This window comes from Cyrtonyx montezumae, unplaced genomic scaffold (assembly GCF_038088225.1).
Source record: "Cyrtonyx montezumae isolate F1298 unplaced genomic scaffold, pur_monq_1.0 scaffold_41, whole genome shotgun sequence".
NCBI classification, from domain to species: Eukaryota; Metazoa; Chordata; class Aves; order Galliformes; family Odontophoridae; genus Cyrtonyx; species Cyrtonyx montezumae.
The window spans coordinates 2,139,307-2,157,366 of record NW_027072047.1 but is presented as its reverse complement, the minus strand read 5'-3'; the positions used below and the strand labels follow the sequence as shown (position 1 = coordinate 2,157,366).

The 18,060-nt window shown below is 42.3% G+C and overlaps 1 protein-coding gene across 5 annotated transcripts in view; it reads right to left on the bottom strand.

Moving 5' to 3' along the window:
* The window catches only part of MALT1 (MALT1 paracaspase), a 30,616-nt gene extending 24,447 nt beyond the window's left edge, over window positions 1-6,169 (bottom strand). For all 5 annotated transcript variants that reach the window (XM_065747074.1, XM_065747079.1, XM_065747076.1 and 2 more), the window contains exons 1-2: window positions 5,979-6,169; window positions 4,844-5,010 (exon numbers count right to left, since the gene is read on the bottom strand). In XM_065747074.1, coding sequence (XP_065603146.1) covers window positions 4,844-5,010; window positions 5,979-6,139 — 328 coding nt within the window. In that variant the 5' untranslated portion in view covers window positions 6,140-6,169. The remainder of the gene's footprint in view (window positions 1-4,843; window positions 5,011-5,978) is intronic.
* Between the last annotated feature and the right edge of the window lie 11,891 nt (window positions 6,170-18,060).

The window sequence follows — 18,060 nt, the reverse complement described above, 5'->3', positions numbered from 1 at the left end:
TAAAGCGAACAGCACTTTCAGCGTCATCATGTATTCTTCCTGGGAAAGGTAATCCCACAGTGCACATTTTGGAGCTTTGCTCACTTCAGATAATTTAAACTGCTAAGCTTTAGCTACGAGAGCAGCACAGCCCGAGGGAGGGTTCAAAACAGTAAGAGCTGGTTGAACTACAACATAACACATTTTTCAACTATTGCTCATGCAACTTATTAGACAACATCAGCTTCCTTTATGGCTTTTGCTCCTGTAGAGTACAGGGCGGGGGTTTTCTTTTTACCAATGTGCAAGGTAAAATTTTCCACTTCAGATTTTAACTGCCAGGAAATAGTGTGAGTGAAATTCTGATAGCAGTCTGATATGATCCAGTTGTTTTCTTAACCTAGACCAGAACAGAGATCTAATTACAGCACAACCCCCACAACAGATCTGCTGTTATAACCAAGGTCATAGGAAGAAGAAGGGCGAGGGGGGAGAAAAAAAAAAAGGCATCTGCAGAACAGAAAGTTTAACCTCATGATGCTGACAAAGAACGTGTGTGCCTCTGGGCAAGGAGTTCAGCAGTGCTGGGGTGACAACGCTTCAGTTTAATAATTTTTTTTCCTTATTATGGATGGTGCATGCACACAACAAATACAGTGGGACCATAAGTAATAAGCACATGCTAGTGATGAGTTGCTGCAACACTGGTTATAGGAAAACATAGAAACAGTGAATGACACAAAACCACTTCAGTACTGTCTGAAATTAAGAATCACATACAAAATAGGCATTCATACTAGATTTCATTTTGTTTAGAGTTGGTCTCTCTCCCTGTTGTGGGAGAAAGCAGGTTCCTTCATTAGCATTTAATGGATGTGCTCTGCAGAAGCTGAAAGCATAGCCTGGTACAGCAGCAGCATTCCAGTTTACTGGGCGAATAATCTTTCAGAATAATGTGCAGTAAACAGAAACTGCATGCAAAAATAGCTCCTAAGAGATCACAAACATCCCAGTTCAGGACTGTAATCCCCTCCTTGCCTTCTTACTGCGCCACGCCAGGAATATTCGTTGCTTCCCCCCTCTCTCCTATTTAGCAGTTTAGTTGCACATCAGAATTTTGCCCTTACAGAAAGTGCTTGAGGAATAAGATTTGATCAACAGGTTAAAGCTTAAGCAGAAACACATGCGATCAACAGACTGAAACTATTATGGCGTATGGAAATTGCATGGTCTTAGTCTAGCCGGGAAGTGGGCTCTGTTAGCTTCTTTCATATACAACCTGATTCTGAAATGGGCTACTCCAGCCTAGGTACAGGATTTGAAACTTCCTTGCCTATCTTCTCCTGAAAATACTTCTCCACAGCCTAGCTCTGAAAATTGATACTTCCTCTGCTGTTTTTCTGAGTTAAAGGGAACATTTTAACATTGGTGATTGTGATGCTCAAAGCTACCTAAACAAGGCAAACAGAAAGTTTATAATGCCAATTCAAGGGACAGAAGATTTGCACTTCTATTTGTTATAATCTCTCCTGATTTGCATCATCGACATCTCTTGAAAAAATAGTTCAGAAAAACAAATCTGGAAGATAAGCATTATGTACTCCTTGGAGGTGTTACAACCAAGTTCTAAGAAAACTGACTCATAACTTCTTCGGTGTTTCATCTATTTTCCTGCCATTCATCCAGTATTACATAGCTACTTCCCGTGAACACTAAAAATGTAATGCTTAAAAAGAAAAGCCTCTGACTCAATTTTCTGAATGATAAAAAAGATAAACAGACCCTCGTTTAATTTTCCTTGGGCTACGAGAAGCTCAAGTCCCACCCTCAGTGATGGCAAACTGACTATACCTTGCAACATGCAGTGTAAATCAAGTACTCCGAACATTAAGTATAATCCAGCTGTTATGTTCTTAGTTCAGGTGTTAGTAAGCATTTTCAATCATTTCTGGAAACTCTGCCTCAGTTACCCGCACTCAGACTGGAGTTACTACACCTCTGCAGTGAGAGGTCAGTTTGGAGAGGAAAAGTATTTCTTTGTTCTCCTTTCAATCACCACAGCACGCAAAGATGAGGCATTAATATCACAAATTGCACATTATTCCTTTTCCCTTCTGAGACTGGGGAAAAAAAATATCTCTGAATTGCATTAATTTCCCACAAGTTTAGAAATCAAGTAAGGGAAAGGGACAGAGATGACCCAAGGAATAGGATGCTTTCTCATTATCAAAAATAGGTTCAAAAGTTATTACAATTTTGCATTTTAAGAGGAAGAACATCTTCTAGAGTTAATACAAGGCAGCAGATAAGTCTGTAAACTTGGAGAGATTAAGAAATAAGTTCTGGGTCTTGGCTGTGAGAGTCCATGACTCTTTGAGGACCCTTTATAGCTGCAAAACAATGTCTCAGCTTATGACAATACATCTGTGCCATAAAAGCGCTGACAGATCAGCATTAAAACAGCATGCTCAAAAGCTCATAAATACTTGGGTCTTTAATTGCATAAACTAAGTTGCTAGAAAATGGTCTAAAAACCAGTACGACAGCCACAAAGGTCTTTATTAAACAATCCTATCCTAAAGCAATGTTCAAGATTCGTTTGGTTTACTAGAACAAATGAGCAGTTATGAACATGCACTTAGATTTCAATTGTATCACACCCTGAATATTTAAGCAAAGTCACTGCAACTGTTAAGGGCTATTACTTCTTTTTGAATAAAAAAAAGTATTTGAATTAAACTCTCTTCATTCAAATACCTTTCTCTTTGCTTTCTCCTCATTACAACTTCTCTTTCTCTCTCTCAAAGTTACCCATCCCTCCCTAAAGCAGGCACAGTTCATTCCATCATGCCTTATAGAGATTAACTTACAGCCAAGACAGACGGTCTCTGCCTTTCAAAGAGGTTTTGGCAAAAGTCTCCTTATTGGTTTGCTCTCCATACAAGGTACTTTAGCTATCTGTGTAGTAACAGCCAGAATATGACATGACAGACAGCTACACAAAGATCTGCGAACTCAACCGTGGAGAGATTACAGGTCAAGCAAGCACAATGTTTTGGCTCACTGCAAGCACAGTTTATTACAAACCTGAGTCAGTAATATTCTTTGCTTTTAGTTCTCCTCCATCAACTACCACATACTACTGCTGCACATCCCCACAGACAAACTCTTGCCTCTTAGGAGCACAAACAACCAGTGAGATGACACCAACTCCCCTCCTCCCTGCCAAGCCTACTCTGGTATAGTTTAGGTGTGCAAAATTATCATGTAGCACAATCTCAAAGCAGTTGCCTTAAAACTGGATGAAACGGCAACAAAGCACTGCTATAGTTGATCTGAAAAATTCCATCGCTGTTTTAATGATAATTCTCAGTTCATGACTTCTTTCCTCATGCTATCCAAAGAAAAGGACAGCTATCAGTATGTCAGACAGCTTCCTAGTCTCACCCTCATTCACAGAGTCACAGAACTGTAGAGACTGCAAGTGACCTCCAGAGATCAGCCCTGCCAAGCAGGCTCCCTCCAGCAGGCTGCACAGGTAGGTGTCCAGGCAGACCTTGAATATCTCCAGATAACAAGAATCCACAGCGTCCCTGAGCAGCCTGCTCCTGTGCTCCATCACATCACTGTGAAGAAGTTCCTTGACATATTGGTGTGGAACTTCCTGTACTCCTCTTTATGGCCACTTCCCCTCATCCTGTCCCTGCAGACCACTGAAAAGAGTTTGCCCATGTCCTTTTGATTCTCACACTTACGACAATATTTATAAATATTAATAAAATCCCCTGAGTCTTATTTTCTCAAGGTTGAACAGACCCAGGTCTCTCAGCCTTTCCTCATGCAGGAGGTGTTCCATGCCCTTTATCATCTTCGTAGCCTTCTGTTGGACTCTTTCCAGGAGATCCCTGTCTTTTTCATACCAGGGAGCCCAGAACTGGACACAATACTCCAGGTGAGGCCTCACCAGGGCAGAGTGGAGGGGGAGGATCACCCCCTTTGACCTGCTGTCCATGCTCTTCTTAATGCACCCCAGGATCCCATTGTCCTTGGCCACCAGGGCACTGCTCATGGCTAACCTGTCATTCACCAGGACACCCAGGTCCTCCTCCTCAGAACTCCTCTCCAGCAGATCATCCCCCAGCCTGTACTGATACCTGCAGTTATACATCCCCAGGTGCAAGACTCTACACTTGCATATTCCTACTCCTCATTTTCAAGAGAACCTTTTATAACTTCCTAGTGATTTAATTTCACCATATCCTGAAGGGTGACATAAAAAAGGGGCACAGACTTGAATCAGAGCAAGAAGTATCTGGTCTGCATTCCTACTGTGCATGTCCTTGCATTGCCCACACTTCTAAATTTTCATGAAGAAGCAAGCTAAATGTGATAGACAGTGGAAAGTAATCTCTTTACTACTTTGTTTCGCTGTCCAAGTAGCAAGCTGGAATGGATTCAAGGTGCACTAGAACTGGTGCTAATTGAACCCTTCCCTTTCAATTATGGTAAGCTATGAAACAGTTCACAAAACCTGCAGCCTGAACAAATGGCTGGCAAAGCTACTGGTCTTTCAAACCCAACTACTTCTGTTCCATAAATATCTCCCAAAGGCAGAGCTGAATACAGAACACAAGTTAGCAGAGAGAACCACAGCACCTGTCATATCCATGCAGCCAAGTCCAAGTCTACAACAATACTGCATTAAGCCTGCTTATCTACTTGACCTACTTTTAATCTCAGCATCATAAACTAATATCAGCTGCCAGAATTCAAATGCTGAAGGTGCTTTTACTGTAAAAATGAATACTTCAGTATTGCCAGTGCAAAACGCATTGTTGCAGTGGAAGCATAAACCAGAGCTGACCTGAATAGCTGAGACACTGGAGAGCCTCTGTGTGCTCCAAGGCCTGCAAGAACTCCACCAGCTCCACTACTGTGCAACCCCTATCACCCAGCAGCTTCAAGAGGCTCCAGCTTGGGCTTCCTTCTGGCTCCAGCACTTTGAGGGAACACTGTTCTAGATCCAGAGGGCTGCAAAACAAAACAACATAAGGCACAGTGTAGAATTTAATACTCTTTCTGATGAAACAGAGCTGAGATAAAAAATCAGTTGTAGATTAAAAAAGAAAAAATATAGAGAGAAGGGAATATCTTCACTGATTTGAACATATTCACAGTATTTCCTTCAAGTTTCAGGAGTCCAGACAATATAAACCAGAGCTTTCACAGACAGAAATTAGTATTAATGAGCTGCAAGCTATAGAAACAAGAGATACTTGAACCAAGGAATTCCTTCCAAGGGTACTGAGAAATCTAATTTTCACATTTCAGTGTCTCAGTAGAAAAACAAGCACAGCACCTTTCATTCTCACCTCCCTGGTCCAGGAGCAGGAAGGACTGAGCTGACAAGCCCAAGGAAGGCTGAGATGCTCAGAGCAACAGTCAGCATCAACTGCTGCAGCCACCTAACAGTTCCAGTGCGTTTATCTCCAGGTACAAACTTTCACACTTCTAAGCTTCAGCTTTAAGACCTCATGTGCTATCAATCACAACAGATTAAAGTAACACAGACAGCAAGGGTGTGGGCAGCACTGCGGATCCATCTCACAGAGCTGCAGGCAAGGTGCTTATACTGACCACATAGAATAGCACTGTACCTCAGTGGATAACACAGGTAAATATCTACAGCCGGAGCCCTACAAAGGACCTCAGACTCTGCTTCCCTGCGTTAACCAGCCCCGCCGTCAGAGGGGACACAGCACGCCCTGTTACTGCTCTGGCAGCGCCTTTCCTTGCGGACAACGCTCCCTGGGCGAGAACCGGAGAAGGCACAGAAAGAAAAGTGAGCAGAAAGTACAGAAAGCGACTTATGAAGGAGAAGACGACTGCGTTCAGACGGCGGGCCCAGCAGGGCCGGCCGCACGGCTGCACGCCTCCTCGGCCAACGAGGCCCCGGGACGGCGCCAGGCCCGCACCCAACCCATCCCAACCACCCTCACCTCAGCCGGACGCGGCCTCGGTTCCCTGCGCGCTGCGCCAGCTCCCGCCAGCCCTTGCCGGGCGCCGCGCGGTCCAGCAGCTCGCTCAGCCTCCGCAGCAGCGGCTCCGCTAGGCGGCTGACGGGCAGGGAGCCCGGCGGGCTGCGCGGCGGCTCCGACATCCCCTCCGCTATCGCCCCGCCGCCGCCAGCCACGGCACGCCCGGGGCGGTGCTCCCGCCCGGAAGGACGCGGCCGGCGCAGCCGCGCGGGGGCTCCGCGGGCGGAGCGGAGTGGTGCGGCGCCTGCGGTCGGGGCTGCAGCCGGGCTGGGGTTGGGGTGCATGGGGGAGCGCTCTGCGGCCCTGCGCGGCTCGAGGGGAATCCGCGTACCGAGGTCCCTTCCGAACCAAGCTGTTTGTGGTGCCATGTGACCTGCCCGTGCTGCTGCTGGTATGTGCCCGTGTGGCACCCTTGGGCTGGGAGCTGGCTCGCTCTGCCTGCTGCCCAGCCTGAGCCAGGACGCTGCTGAGGGGCAGGTGACTGCAAGCGTCTGCTGTGGGCATCAGGCGCTCAGCATCTCTGAAGACCAAGCTGTGCAGTTACGCATGGAGGAACTGCACTAAGTGGTGTTGTCTTGTAGGGTCAACCAAGTGTTTCTCCCAAATTAGATGCAAAAAACACTATGTATACTGCACAGATATAGGTAGGATAGTGGATTTGGCTCCCTGATGATGATGTGTGCCACACCTGCCTCCCACCCACCCTGGGCCACACGCTGTTCTTGCTGTGCATCTCTGCACGGTGACAAGCAGTATAATGATCTCAGCTGGAAGTCAGTCCCAAATCCTCACTGCTCATTTATTTGGGGATTATTTTGACGATTAGACCATGAAATAACAAAATAAATCACAGATGTCCATGCTGCTCTCTGGAGGAGGGTGGCTGTATGTGCTCTGGATTTTGCTGAACAGTTTTCTGGCCAGCACTCTCAATCTGTAGAGCACCAGGAGGGAAAAGTGTTCAGCAGTTGTGTTCAGCACTCATCATTTCAGCTGTGCTTTCAGCAAAACAGTCAGGAAAGAACATGGCACTGAACTAGTTGTTCAGATATTTGTGCACTCCTTCAGCTCAGAGCCCTGTGAGAAGTTCCTATGCATTCCTCATTTATGAGCATTGGCTTCTCGGCATGGGGTCACTTTTTTTACTTCACAGTTCATTTACGTATGCATTAGATAATCCTTGTCTTTGAGAAACGTGAATTGTTAGGTGATTTTTTGGCGTGTTTTAAAAGTTCAGTGTTCACTTTGGCTCCCTCAGCCTATCTGCTGGGGATAGTTGTTCAGATTTTCTCAGTATTTGGCAGAATATTTGTTTGCTCAGCCTCAAGCAGGTCAGAGATTTCAGCCGTGCTTAGCAAAGCAGTTAAGTACTCTGAAGCATGTGCTTTAAAAGAGCCCAGGGCCTTATTGTGAAAACCTGAGTCCAGCACTTCCTCCCTCCCAGGGCCGTGAGGAAATGCTGGTCGCCCTCTGTGAAGCAGGATCTGCCCTCCTCGCTGCCAGCTCGCGCTCTGCCTCTGGCAGAGGTTTTCCCAGGAAGAGCCATCTGCTATGTGTAATGAAATAGTCTCTCCTAAAAGACAAACTGCAGTGATCAGACTCACTATGCTAAGGTCACGCTAGCAAAGCAACACTGAAGCTTTCGTCTAGCTTCTCAGCTCGGCAACGAAATGATTGAACTAAATGTATTTTATCTTGTAGTGCAGTGTCAAACCGCAGACCAGGTCCACTGCTAAGACCCGAAGAGAGCGCACAAGAGTAAGTACATGTTTGTGGTTTGAGAGGTCAGATTGCTTGTAGTTTTAGAATAACTTGGCTACTTATTTTCCCCAGTGTGCAAATAGAAAAAATATTGGAGAAAATAGAAAACTGATAATAAAAGATAAATTAGTGAAGAGCAAGTTACTTTTCTTCTTAATGTTCTACACAAAAACAGTGATTTAGTATGAGTTCATTTGGTTGGTTTGTTTTGCAACACTTGGTTTTGATAACGTTTGATAACATGTTGCATGTAAAATTCTGCTAAATGTTTCTGAAATTACATTCTCGTGATATTTACATTAAGTTTCAGCAAGAAACTTAATGTAAATTTCTTGCACGAGGCAACTTCCTTCTCTGAAGAAGATGTAAGAGGTGCCAGGCATCCAGAAATGCACATTTCATTCTTTCTGAATATGTACTGCATGGCCTACTACTTGCTAGTTAAGAATTTCTTCCATTCCTCGAAAAAAACTGGTCACTTAGTAGCATGCACAAATTGCTCATGCTGGCAGTGTCAGATGCTTGACAAACGTTAAAAATAGATTAAGACAGATCAGTGTTAAGAGCTGTGCTGTGATTGCTTTTTTTAATTACTCTATATTAAGCTCTTCGTTAGGCAAACACAGAGTAGTTGCTTGCTCTTCTTATGTTTTGCCAAGGAATTATAGCTGTGGTGTTTTCCTTATACTGTGGTGCTGTTTTCAATAGGTAGTGCTCTATTGTAAGAAGTTTTCAAAACATCTCTGATGTCAGAAGTTAAGGAAGCATGCTATATCACAGTGTATTTGCCAAGGGCACATTTCGCAGGCGCCTGTTTTCTGAACAGCCAAAACTTCACTAATGTTTTTCTCATCCAGTGCTTGTTAATACAATAGGTATGCAATAATTGGTTTGGATTGTGCTGTATTTTGCTAGTTTGATTTCCGACATTGTAGGCGTTTTGACAGGCATACTGCTCTAAATATTTGATTTAATCACAGTGTCTTGAAGTATTTTTAAAAGGATAGTATAATTATAGTTGTTATTTGTATTTCAGCATTAGAGATTAATTCAGAACTGAGTCAGAATTTCAGTACTATGAGATACAGAAACAGAGAACACAGTTGTTGTAAACCCTTGTGTGCATGGTTCTCACTATTACTCCACTGAATATTAGACTCAGCAGTGAGCAAACAGCTCTGCAAATGCTTACCATGCTAATATGCCAAGTTATAATTAAATTTTAGAATTGTGGATTTTGTCACCTTGGTAATTTTAACTTTTGAAAGGTAGAAACATTGAAGCATGTGGGCATGACTACAGCATTCTTGGAAAGGAACAAATTTTTTGGAACATGTTTTTATAGCTGTGTTGCTAAAGCACTTTGGAAAGCTTCTGTCACCCAAGGGAAGGGAAGAGCAGATCAGGAATTTCACATGGAATTTCGTTCCATCAGTACTCATGGGTGCACTGAAAAATGCCTCAGAAGCATGCTGACATTAGTGAAACTTTTAAAAGAAAACTTTTGATGAAATATACACTGTATGAAAATTTTTTTTAAAATAACTTGAGAATAATATTTAAATAGTGAAAAACATGCATGGCAAACTTTTTGGGAAAAGGAAGTTTCCAAAAATTCAACTTTCCAAAGAAAGTTTCATAAATATAAACGCAGTGGGTGGACTTTACTACAGAAAATGTAATACCCCATGAAAAAAAAAAATCTAAATTGGAATCTAATGTTTGTTTCTACTGTAGATCTTTTCTTCAGCAGGAAAATTGTGTTATGTTTTCTTTTGTCTCATGAGGAGAAAAATGCTACATTTAGAGGATTTTGTACGAGGAGAAAATCCTCTTTTGAGAGACAGTTTGGATGGGGAAGAGAAAAACCGCACGTATTCCTAAATGCACAAGGTTTGTCAGTCTGGGAACACAAGTGGATGGAATTTGGGGTTTTAGAGGAATGTTACAGCTGTGCAAACTGCATGCAGACTCTTTGCAAGTAAGTTAAGACACATTTAATGAAACTTTCCAGGGAGAATATAGAGTGAGTTATTGTAGAATTGTAGAACCACCAAGGTTGGAAAAGACCTCCAAAACCATCCAGTGCAACCATCTGTATACTACCAATATTTCCTACTAAACCATGTCCCCCAGTACTACATCTTAATGTTCCTTTAACGCCTCCACGAACGGTGACTCCACCACCTCCCTGGGCAGTCTGTTCCAGTGCCTGACTACTCTTTCAGAGAAGAAATTTCTCCTAAGGTCCAACCTGCATCTCCCCTGGAGCAACATGAAGCCTTTCCCTCTCATTCTATTGCTGGTTACACAGGAGAAGAGACCGACCCCCTCTCACCACAACCTCCTTTAGGGTAATTGTAAAGAGCGATGAGGTCTCCCCTGAGCCTTCTCTTCTCCAGATTAAAATATCCCAGTTTTTCTCAGCTGTTCCTCATAAGACTTGTGCTCCAGGCCCTACAGAGCATTGTTGCTATTCTCCCCCTGGACACAGTTCAGGACCTCAGTGTCTTTCTTGTAGCAAGGGGCATTAACCTTGAAACATGTTTACATTTGAGGAAAAGCCTTGGATTTCACAGATGGGTGGATGGCAGCTTGGATACTGTACTTGTGGTGCCATAGTTGTGGAAAGGACATGTGAGGTTTGACAGATTAGGCCTGTGCTGTCTTTCTGCAAACCAAGATTTGCAGTGATAAAATAGCAATCAACCCAAGAGTCATGGTCATAAAAGTGCAAGCTTTATAAATAGTGGCATTTCATTTTATGTTGCTTTTGCAACTGCATTTTATTTGCTATATTGCAAGGTATTGCTGTAACTGTTTATGTTATTCCTCTATTTATTTATTTATTTTTGCTTACTCATCCTAAGAATCTCCATGACAATGGTATATGGCTTTTCATGCCTATTCTTTAAACTCTTCAGTCCAATTTACTGACACTCCTTTGTGTCCCGCATGTTTGTTCTGTGCCTGAGCAAAGCAGGACCGATGCTGTGTCCTCCTTCCTTTTATGAAATCCTACTGTCCACACCAAATAGATTACTGATTGAATCTGTGTAGCATATGACCACTTCTACTCATCATAAAGGAAGGTTCTGTGGTTATTGGTGGGATTTTTTTTTTAATTTTTTACATATATACCTTATTTGAAGTCAGGTTATACTAGCCAGGTTTCTTTGTGGTAAGCTATCTGCCAAGAGAACACATTTAGAAAGGAATATATGCATATGTGTATAGTATGTCATGGACAAGGAGCTGCTGGAGCATGAAGTTTAAATGAATAGTCTAGGGGATTGTTTTTCAAATGAAAAAGTTCAGATCCCAGGCTTTAGCCTCCAGAGTGGAGGTAATATTAGAAAACTGATAGCATTTGGGGAATTTGTTCTTTCAGCCCAAGTATCTCAGGATGAACAGCAAAGCAGATAAGATACTGACTTTCTAAACATGATCTGTCTGATACAGAAGTGTTAACAGAATAGGCATGCATATATTGACATCTTCCTCACATACAGATACATAAACAGGGGAAAGATTATACTTCCTGTATGTTCTTGTATTTCTGTGTGCTCATTTAGGATTCTGTAGTTTTGTTTTCCAGTCAGTGATGACATTCAGCTTACCGAAAAAGCCAAACAAAACAAAAAATCAATAAAGATCTCAATCCTGGTAAGGGAGAAGCTCCCTCCGCTCTTCACAACTTCTGTCAGCCCCAGCTGTGAAACATGTAATTTAAATCTGTCTGATTTAAATTAGTGTTTGTAACATTAATAGAAATAAGAACATTAAAAGTCATATCCAGCACATTTGGCTGGAATTCTGCAATTATTTCATTCTTACATTTCATGTATGGAGCTCTGAATTAATCTGTGAAGTTGTGTAGCATTAACACTCATTCATCAGAAATATTGCTACCAGCAAGAGCAAAGAAGTGATCTGTACCCAGCTCTGATGAGGCCACACCTCAATTACTGTGTTCAGTTTTGAGTCCCTCACTACAAGAAGGACTTTGAGGCCCTGGAGTGTGTTCAGAGAAGGGCAGCAGAGCTGTGAAGGTTCTGGAGCACAAGTGTTACGGTGAGTGGCTAAGGGAACGGGGATTATTTAGCCTGGGGAAGAGGAGGCTCAGGAGAAATCTCATCACTCTCTACAATTACCTGAAAGGAGGTTGTGGTGGGGTGGTGGTCTGCCTTTTACTCCATGTAATTAGTGATAGGACTAGAGAGAATGGCCTCAAGTTGCACAAGGAGAGGTTGGACATCAGGAAAATATTCTCCAAGAGAGTGGTCACGAGCTGGAATGGGCTGCCTGGGGAGGTGGTGGAGTAACTCTCTCTGGAGGTGTTCAAGGAATGTTTAGATGTTGTACTGAAAGACATGGTTTAGTAGGAAATAACTCATGGTTGGTATATGGTTGCACTGGATGATCTTGGAGGTCTTTTCCAACCTTGATGGTTCTATGATTCTGTTGTTTATATTTTCATAAGAGTGCATAAGATTGCCACTCCTGGGAAGTGCACCTGCATGTCAAATCTCCTCATCGTCCGGTTGCCAGGTCTCTGTTTTTACACAGAACTTAAGAAAAAAGGGTAGCATCACGGTGGAAAAAAAGTTAAAAAAGTGAGAACTTGAGAATTTCAGAGAATTATTGAGAAGATCTGTGCAGAAGTCTTTCCTTGAAATCAGCACAGGAAGTCTTGAAGAGCACAAATCTGTTCTGAATTGCACTTCCTGAATTGCTGGACTAAATCTGATGTGTCTGAGAGAGTTTCCACTTCACCTGTCATCAAGCTGTGCTCAAATACTTCATCGGGACTGAGATCAGTCATGAGCTGTGGCTTGAAAAGCATGTAGTTCGCGAAAATAGAAATGAATATACCTCTAGTTTCCTTTTGATTTTAGTGCTTTTGCTTTTCGTCACTTCAGGGTTTCTCCTTTTAGTGGTGGCCAGTGGTTTAATGTTTTATTTTTCTGGAAACTGAAAACTAAGATTCTCATAGATATGACTGATTCACAGAGCCTTCAAAAATGGGATTATTGATTAACAAAGGAGTGCAGACTAAAAAAATGAGTAGGAAATAATGATTAAACTACAAATTTCATATTAGTCATGACAAGGGACAGTAAAAAAACTACATGCCTGTTGCAGTTGGACTTGCACATCTGTAGGCTTGTGTACAGAAATGCAATCAAAGATTGACCAGTTAAATGAGGGGGGTTAACCAGATGTTGTGAGGCCCAGCATGTGTGGACACTGGCAGCTAATTTACAAAAGATACAATTTATGGAGGTTACAAGCACTCACTATTTATTTATCTAACCACTTTTATTGAATTATCAGGTATCCCAGACCCAGTGTCAACCTGGAATATGAAAGCCAAAATACCAGCTGGGGGAGGAATATTTCTTATCAAGAGATAATTGAGGGTTGTCAGTTCCATTCCTTCCATATGTTGAGTTAAGATAACCCTGCGTGGGCCAGGACAGGTTCTTCTTTCTCAGTCCTTTGTGCTGAGTGGGCGTGAAGCTGTGCATGTGTAGGATGCACACAGCTGTACTCACGTGGAGATTTTGATGTACCTAGGCAATGCTTTTGTTGTCAAAGCATGTTTGCATTGGTCATTAAACTGTGGTACCGTGTGAGATACAGACACCGACCACGTGCCCATTGTGCATATGCAGAATGGTCCCTGGCACAAGAACTGGTGTCCTGTGATAAGAGGGGAGGCAATCTGTGGGCATGGGCAGGTGCTGCAGGCATGGCACAGGCAGGTGCACCTGAGTGATAGGATGCAGTGAGTGTGGGCAGTCACTGAGAATAGATTACATGGAGAACAGGTGGAAAACAAGGAAAAACAAAAACAAAAAACTTCAGAGAGATATCAGCAGGAGTTTTTTTTCCATTGTCTCCAGAAGCAATGAACACAAAGACACAAATTCTCATAAATTTATAACACCCATGATCTTTCTGTAAAAATACCCCTGTGAATGTAGAACTGCTCTAAAAGGATGAAATCCCTTTTGCTAATAATGAAATAAAGTAAGAAAAAACTGTGATAGAGGAAAGGAAAACTAGCCTCTACTGTTTAACTAGATACATGTATATTTTTATCACTTATAAAACTTTGCCAACATTTGAGCAAAGCCTACAGTTCCTTAGGGAGTCATGAGCAGGAGCTTTGTGTCCAAGACCATCTGCAAAATTCCTGAAAATGAACAGCAGTTAAAACACCGTTTTTCTCATATTAAAAGGTAATTTTCCCAAGATATGCTTGTCTCAATTGGAATAAAAAATCAAATAATAAAAATTAAAGTTTCAAAACGAGATTCAAATTGGAACAAAAGTTGATGGCTTAATGAAAATTAGATTGAAAAATTCATTTTTTAGAATTTTAAATTGGAATTTCATACCAAGTTTTCCCTTTAAATGAGTTATTAAAAAACAGTATGAATTGTAACACAGCATCAATTTTAAATGAAAAAACTTGTTTTTTGTGTGTGAAAAATGTAGTTGAATTTGTTTTAGTATGTTTTCATTAGGGAAATGTTGACCGACTGTTTTAGTCATTTTGATGCTTTTTACCAGTCATTCTTTTGTGTAATGTATTACTTTATGGCCTGTTACTGACAGATTTCCATCAGTCCTGTGTTTGCCCGAAGTCCTGTCCATCCACATTTTGTATTTCTCAAGCTGCTATTTCCATGTTGATGCTTGAATTTCCTTACCCTGATTCTTAGGACAGTATGCTCAGTAGCATCCTGACCAAGATGCAGAGAAATACACCTAGAATCTCCAGGTTGCCAGGCAGAGGCAACTGCCCTGTGCAAGGTTCACCCATTTGTTGTATGCTTCCTTTCTCTGGGAGATTGCAGGTGGTTGTAAAGCACTATGTAAGGCATGATCTGCATGAGGTGGAGACAACTCTGATGGGTGGAGGAAGGGGAAAGGGAAAGCCAACTTGTCCAGGTATAACCTCTACTTTTCTCTGTAACGGAAAGACAATGGCAACTCATTAGAAAATCAAAACAGAATCACAGAACTGTAGGGGTTGGAAGGGACCTCTAGAGATCATCTAGTCCAACCCCTCTGCCAAAGCAGTTCCCAGCCCAGGCTGCACAGGTAGGCATCCAAGCAGGTCTTGGATGTCTGCAGAGAAGAAGACTCCATCCACCACCTCTCTGTGCAGCTCCAGAGCTCTGTCACTGCACTGTGAAGAAGTTCCTGTGAAAAGAACATTTGTGCAGAAATTCCTATGCTTCATTTTGTGGCCATTTCCCCTAATCCTATCACCACACACTGCTGAGAAGAGTCCAGCCTCGTCCCTTTGCCTCCTGCTCCTTAGATACTTATAGACGTGGATCAGATCCCCTCTAAGTCTTCTTTCTCAAGGCTTAACAGACCCAGCTCTCTCAGCTTTTCCTCATGCAGGAGGTGTTCCACATCCTTTATCATCTTAGTAGCCCTCCATTGGATCTTTCCAGGAGATCCCTGTCTTTTTCGTACCAGGGAGCCCAGAACTGGACACAATACTCCAGGTGAGGCCTTACCAGGGCAGAGTGGAGGGGGAGGATCACCTTCCTTGACCTGCTGGCCACGCTGTTCTTAATGCATCCCAGGATCCCATTGGCCTTCTTTAAGCCAGTGAGGAAACGAGAGCTTTCTTTCCATTTGCTTCTCAGACCTTAATTTCCCCTCCAAAGCTCTGCTTCACTGCTCTCCTCTCATTATCATGTACCTGACTCAGCAGGTAGTGTCACTGGTGTCCAGAACAAGCCCTGAATTGAGCAACCAAAGCACCCTTATGCCTTGACTACTTTCTTGCCTTTCTATCAGAGCTTCAAAGCCTAGTTGATGAGGATTTGAGCTTATTTTCAGGTCATTAGCTAATTGCTGATGGTAAACTGTCATGATCTCCTGTTTTTCTTTCCTTGGTGAATTTTGTTTTGTTTTTTCTGTGACAAGTTTTCTTGAAGAGCAGAGAGAGTATCATACTAACAGCTCTTTTTACAGTTTCTGTCTAAATTCAGTAATTGAAGAGTTATATCTAATGTCTTCTATTTTCTCTCCAAATTAAAAAAGAAAAATAAATAATGTTTTCATCTTCAGTGAAAAGCATAATTTATGGCCATTTTCCTCGTGGAATATTATTTTACTTTAATTTCCATTGTTGGATCTGACAAAATGCACAGCAATCTAATATAATTTTCAAATCAATAAATCTGACAGCTCTTTTTCCCTCTTAATGTCAAAATGCAGCTGAACTAAGATAACGATAATTGTGTAGTACAATTGCTTTGGTAAAAAGTATTCATGAGTCAATCCACATTAAAAATTGTTGCCAAGGCTCTTTTCATCTGGGAAAATTACTTTTAAAATAATTTATACCCTCCAAAAAAAAAAAAAAAAAAAAAAAGAGGAAGGAGGCATCTGGTCTTCAAAAAAGCAAAGATGAACGCAGATTAGAAAGAATGCACCAGGGAACATCAGGCAAATTTGTATTTCAGAGGCGATGCATGTGTGCAGGAGGTTAGTTCATGGCACTGTAATCAAATAGTGATGGAAAGATTAATCCCTACTGCTCCATCTTTTCCTGTTAAATATTTCTCAGAGTTGAAATGGAGAGCAAAATGTGATCAAAGATCAGAGGGGTTGATGATAATGGAATCCAATGCCTTTTTTCTCCAGCCTCTGGCTGCACATGGGCTCTAGACTGATGTTCAAATGCTGGCATGAAGCAAGCGTGGAGTATTGGCCCAGGGCCCAGTCAGCAGGTGCCCACATTATTTGAAACCACCACAATATGCATGGATTGTTTTCTTCTTGCCATCTGAGGCAAGGAGGTCCCTATTGCAATGGATCTTGATCCGGATTGCTTCTTGGGCTCCAAGGTGGCAGTCTGAGAGGCCTGAACCTCAACTGCCTAGCCTGTGATCCCACAGGGATCACCTGAGCCAGCTGCATAGCTTCTCCTCCCTGTCACCCCCTCACCCCCCTCCTTCCTCTCCTTCTCCCCACACTCTTCTCCTTCCCCATCACAGGACACTGTCCCATATCCTTCCCTTTAACCTTCTACTCATCCTGTTTTTCCCCATCTAGGAACTCTCTGGAAAAGATTTATATGTCAGGGTTTCCCTGAAGGGAATGAAAATAAACCCAGCTGCACTATGCTGTTTACAAGAGGCAGATTCCAAGTAAGCCTTGTGAGCACCTTGGTCTTTGGCCATTAACTCCCCTCATGTTTTCTTGCTGACTTTGATGAATGTCTGCAATGAGCTGTGGCATGTTGCATCAGTGAGAGGTAGCAGGAAAGGGCTGGGAAGGAAAGGGAGGATGAGCAGAGGTGTCTTTATGCTGAGTTATCAGACAAGCAGAACAGCAGAGAAGGTTTTCCTGCTGTTCCTTCTATCTTACAAGTTCTGTGACTAAAAACAGGACATTATCTTTCAGAATGTTTAGTTTGGCATCCTGCCTGATATCAAGTGGCTTACTCTGGTGGAGGAATTCCTAGGCTGTGGAAAACACTGCAGTGAACTTCTTGCAGTACACAGAAGCATCTGAAGTATCTAAAATCCTAAGATTTAAAAATACTGAGATCCTAAGATCTTAAAAAATAAAAGGTTGGTTGTTTTTGCAAGAAAAGAGAGATGTTCGCATAATACATTCACATAGTTATCTGTTGGGAGACCTTTGATGTATTTCACTTTGTTTTTACCTAAGTTCTGTTTTGCTGTATCATTTTGCTACTGCACAACTGTGTGAAAGTAAGATTTAATCAGGAAATTGGAGCTGAGCAGCCTCGTTTCATTATTCTCTCACCACAGAAATGGAAACCATCGAACCACAGAATTGCTCTCAGCACAAGTAGCCCAATAAAATATAAGCAGGCTGGATTTTCCAGGTATCACTACAAACACATTTTAGAATTCAGAATCATAGAGTCATATAGATTGGAAAAGACATGCAAGGTCACTGAACCTGACCATCAACCTGACCTAATGAGTCCCATCACTAAATCATACAATTTACTGCAACTTTGAATCACATTCTAAGTGATACTTACTTCCCACCTATTTCTTTTTACACGTCTCTACAGTGCCAGTATGACTATCAGAATAGCAGCTACCTGGTACCTGTAGAAGTCATGCTTGTGTCAATATTTGCATTGGTCTGGATATTTCTGTTAGCATTTAGAATCTAAATGACATGCACTAAAGCATACTTCATACTGCTATGTGCATGTGCTGGCATGCTGAAGGATTTTTCTTCCTAGCACAAATCACTTTGG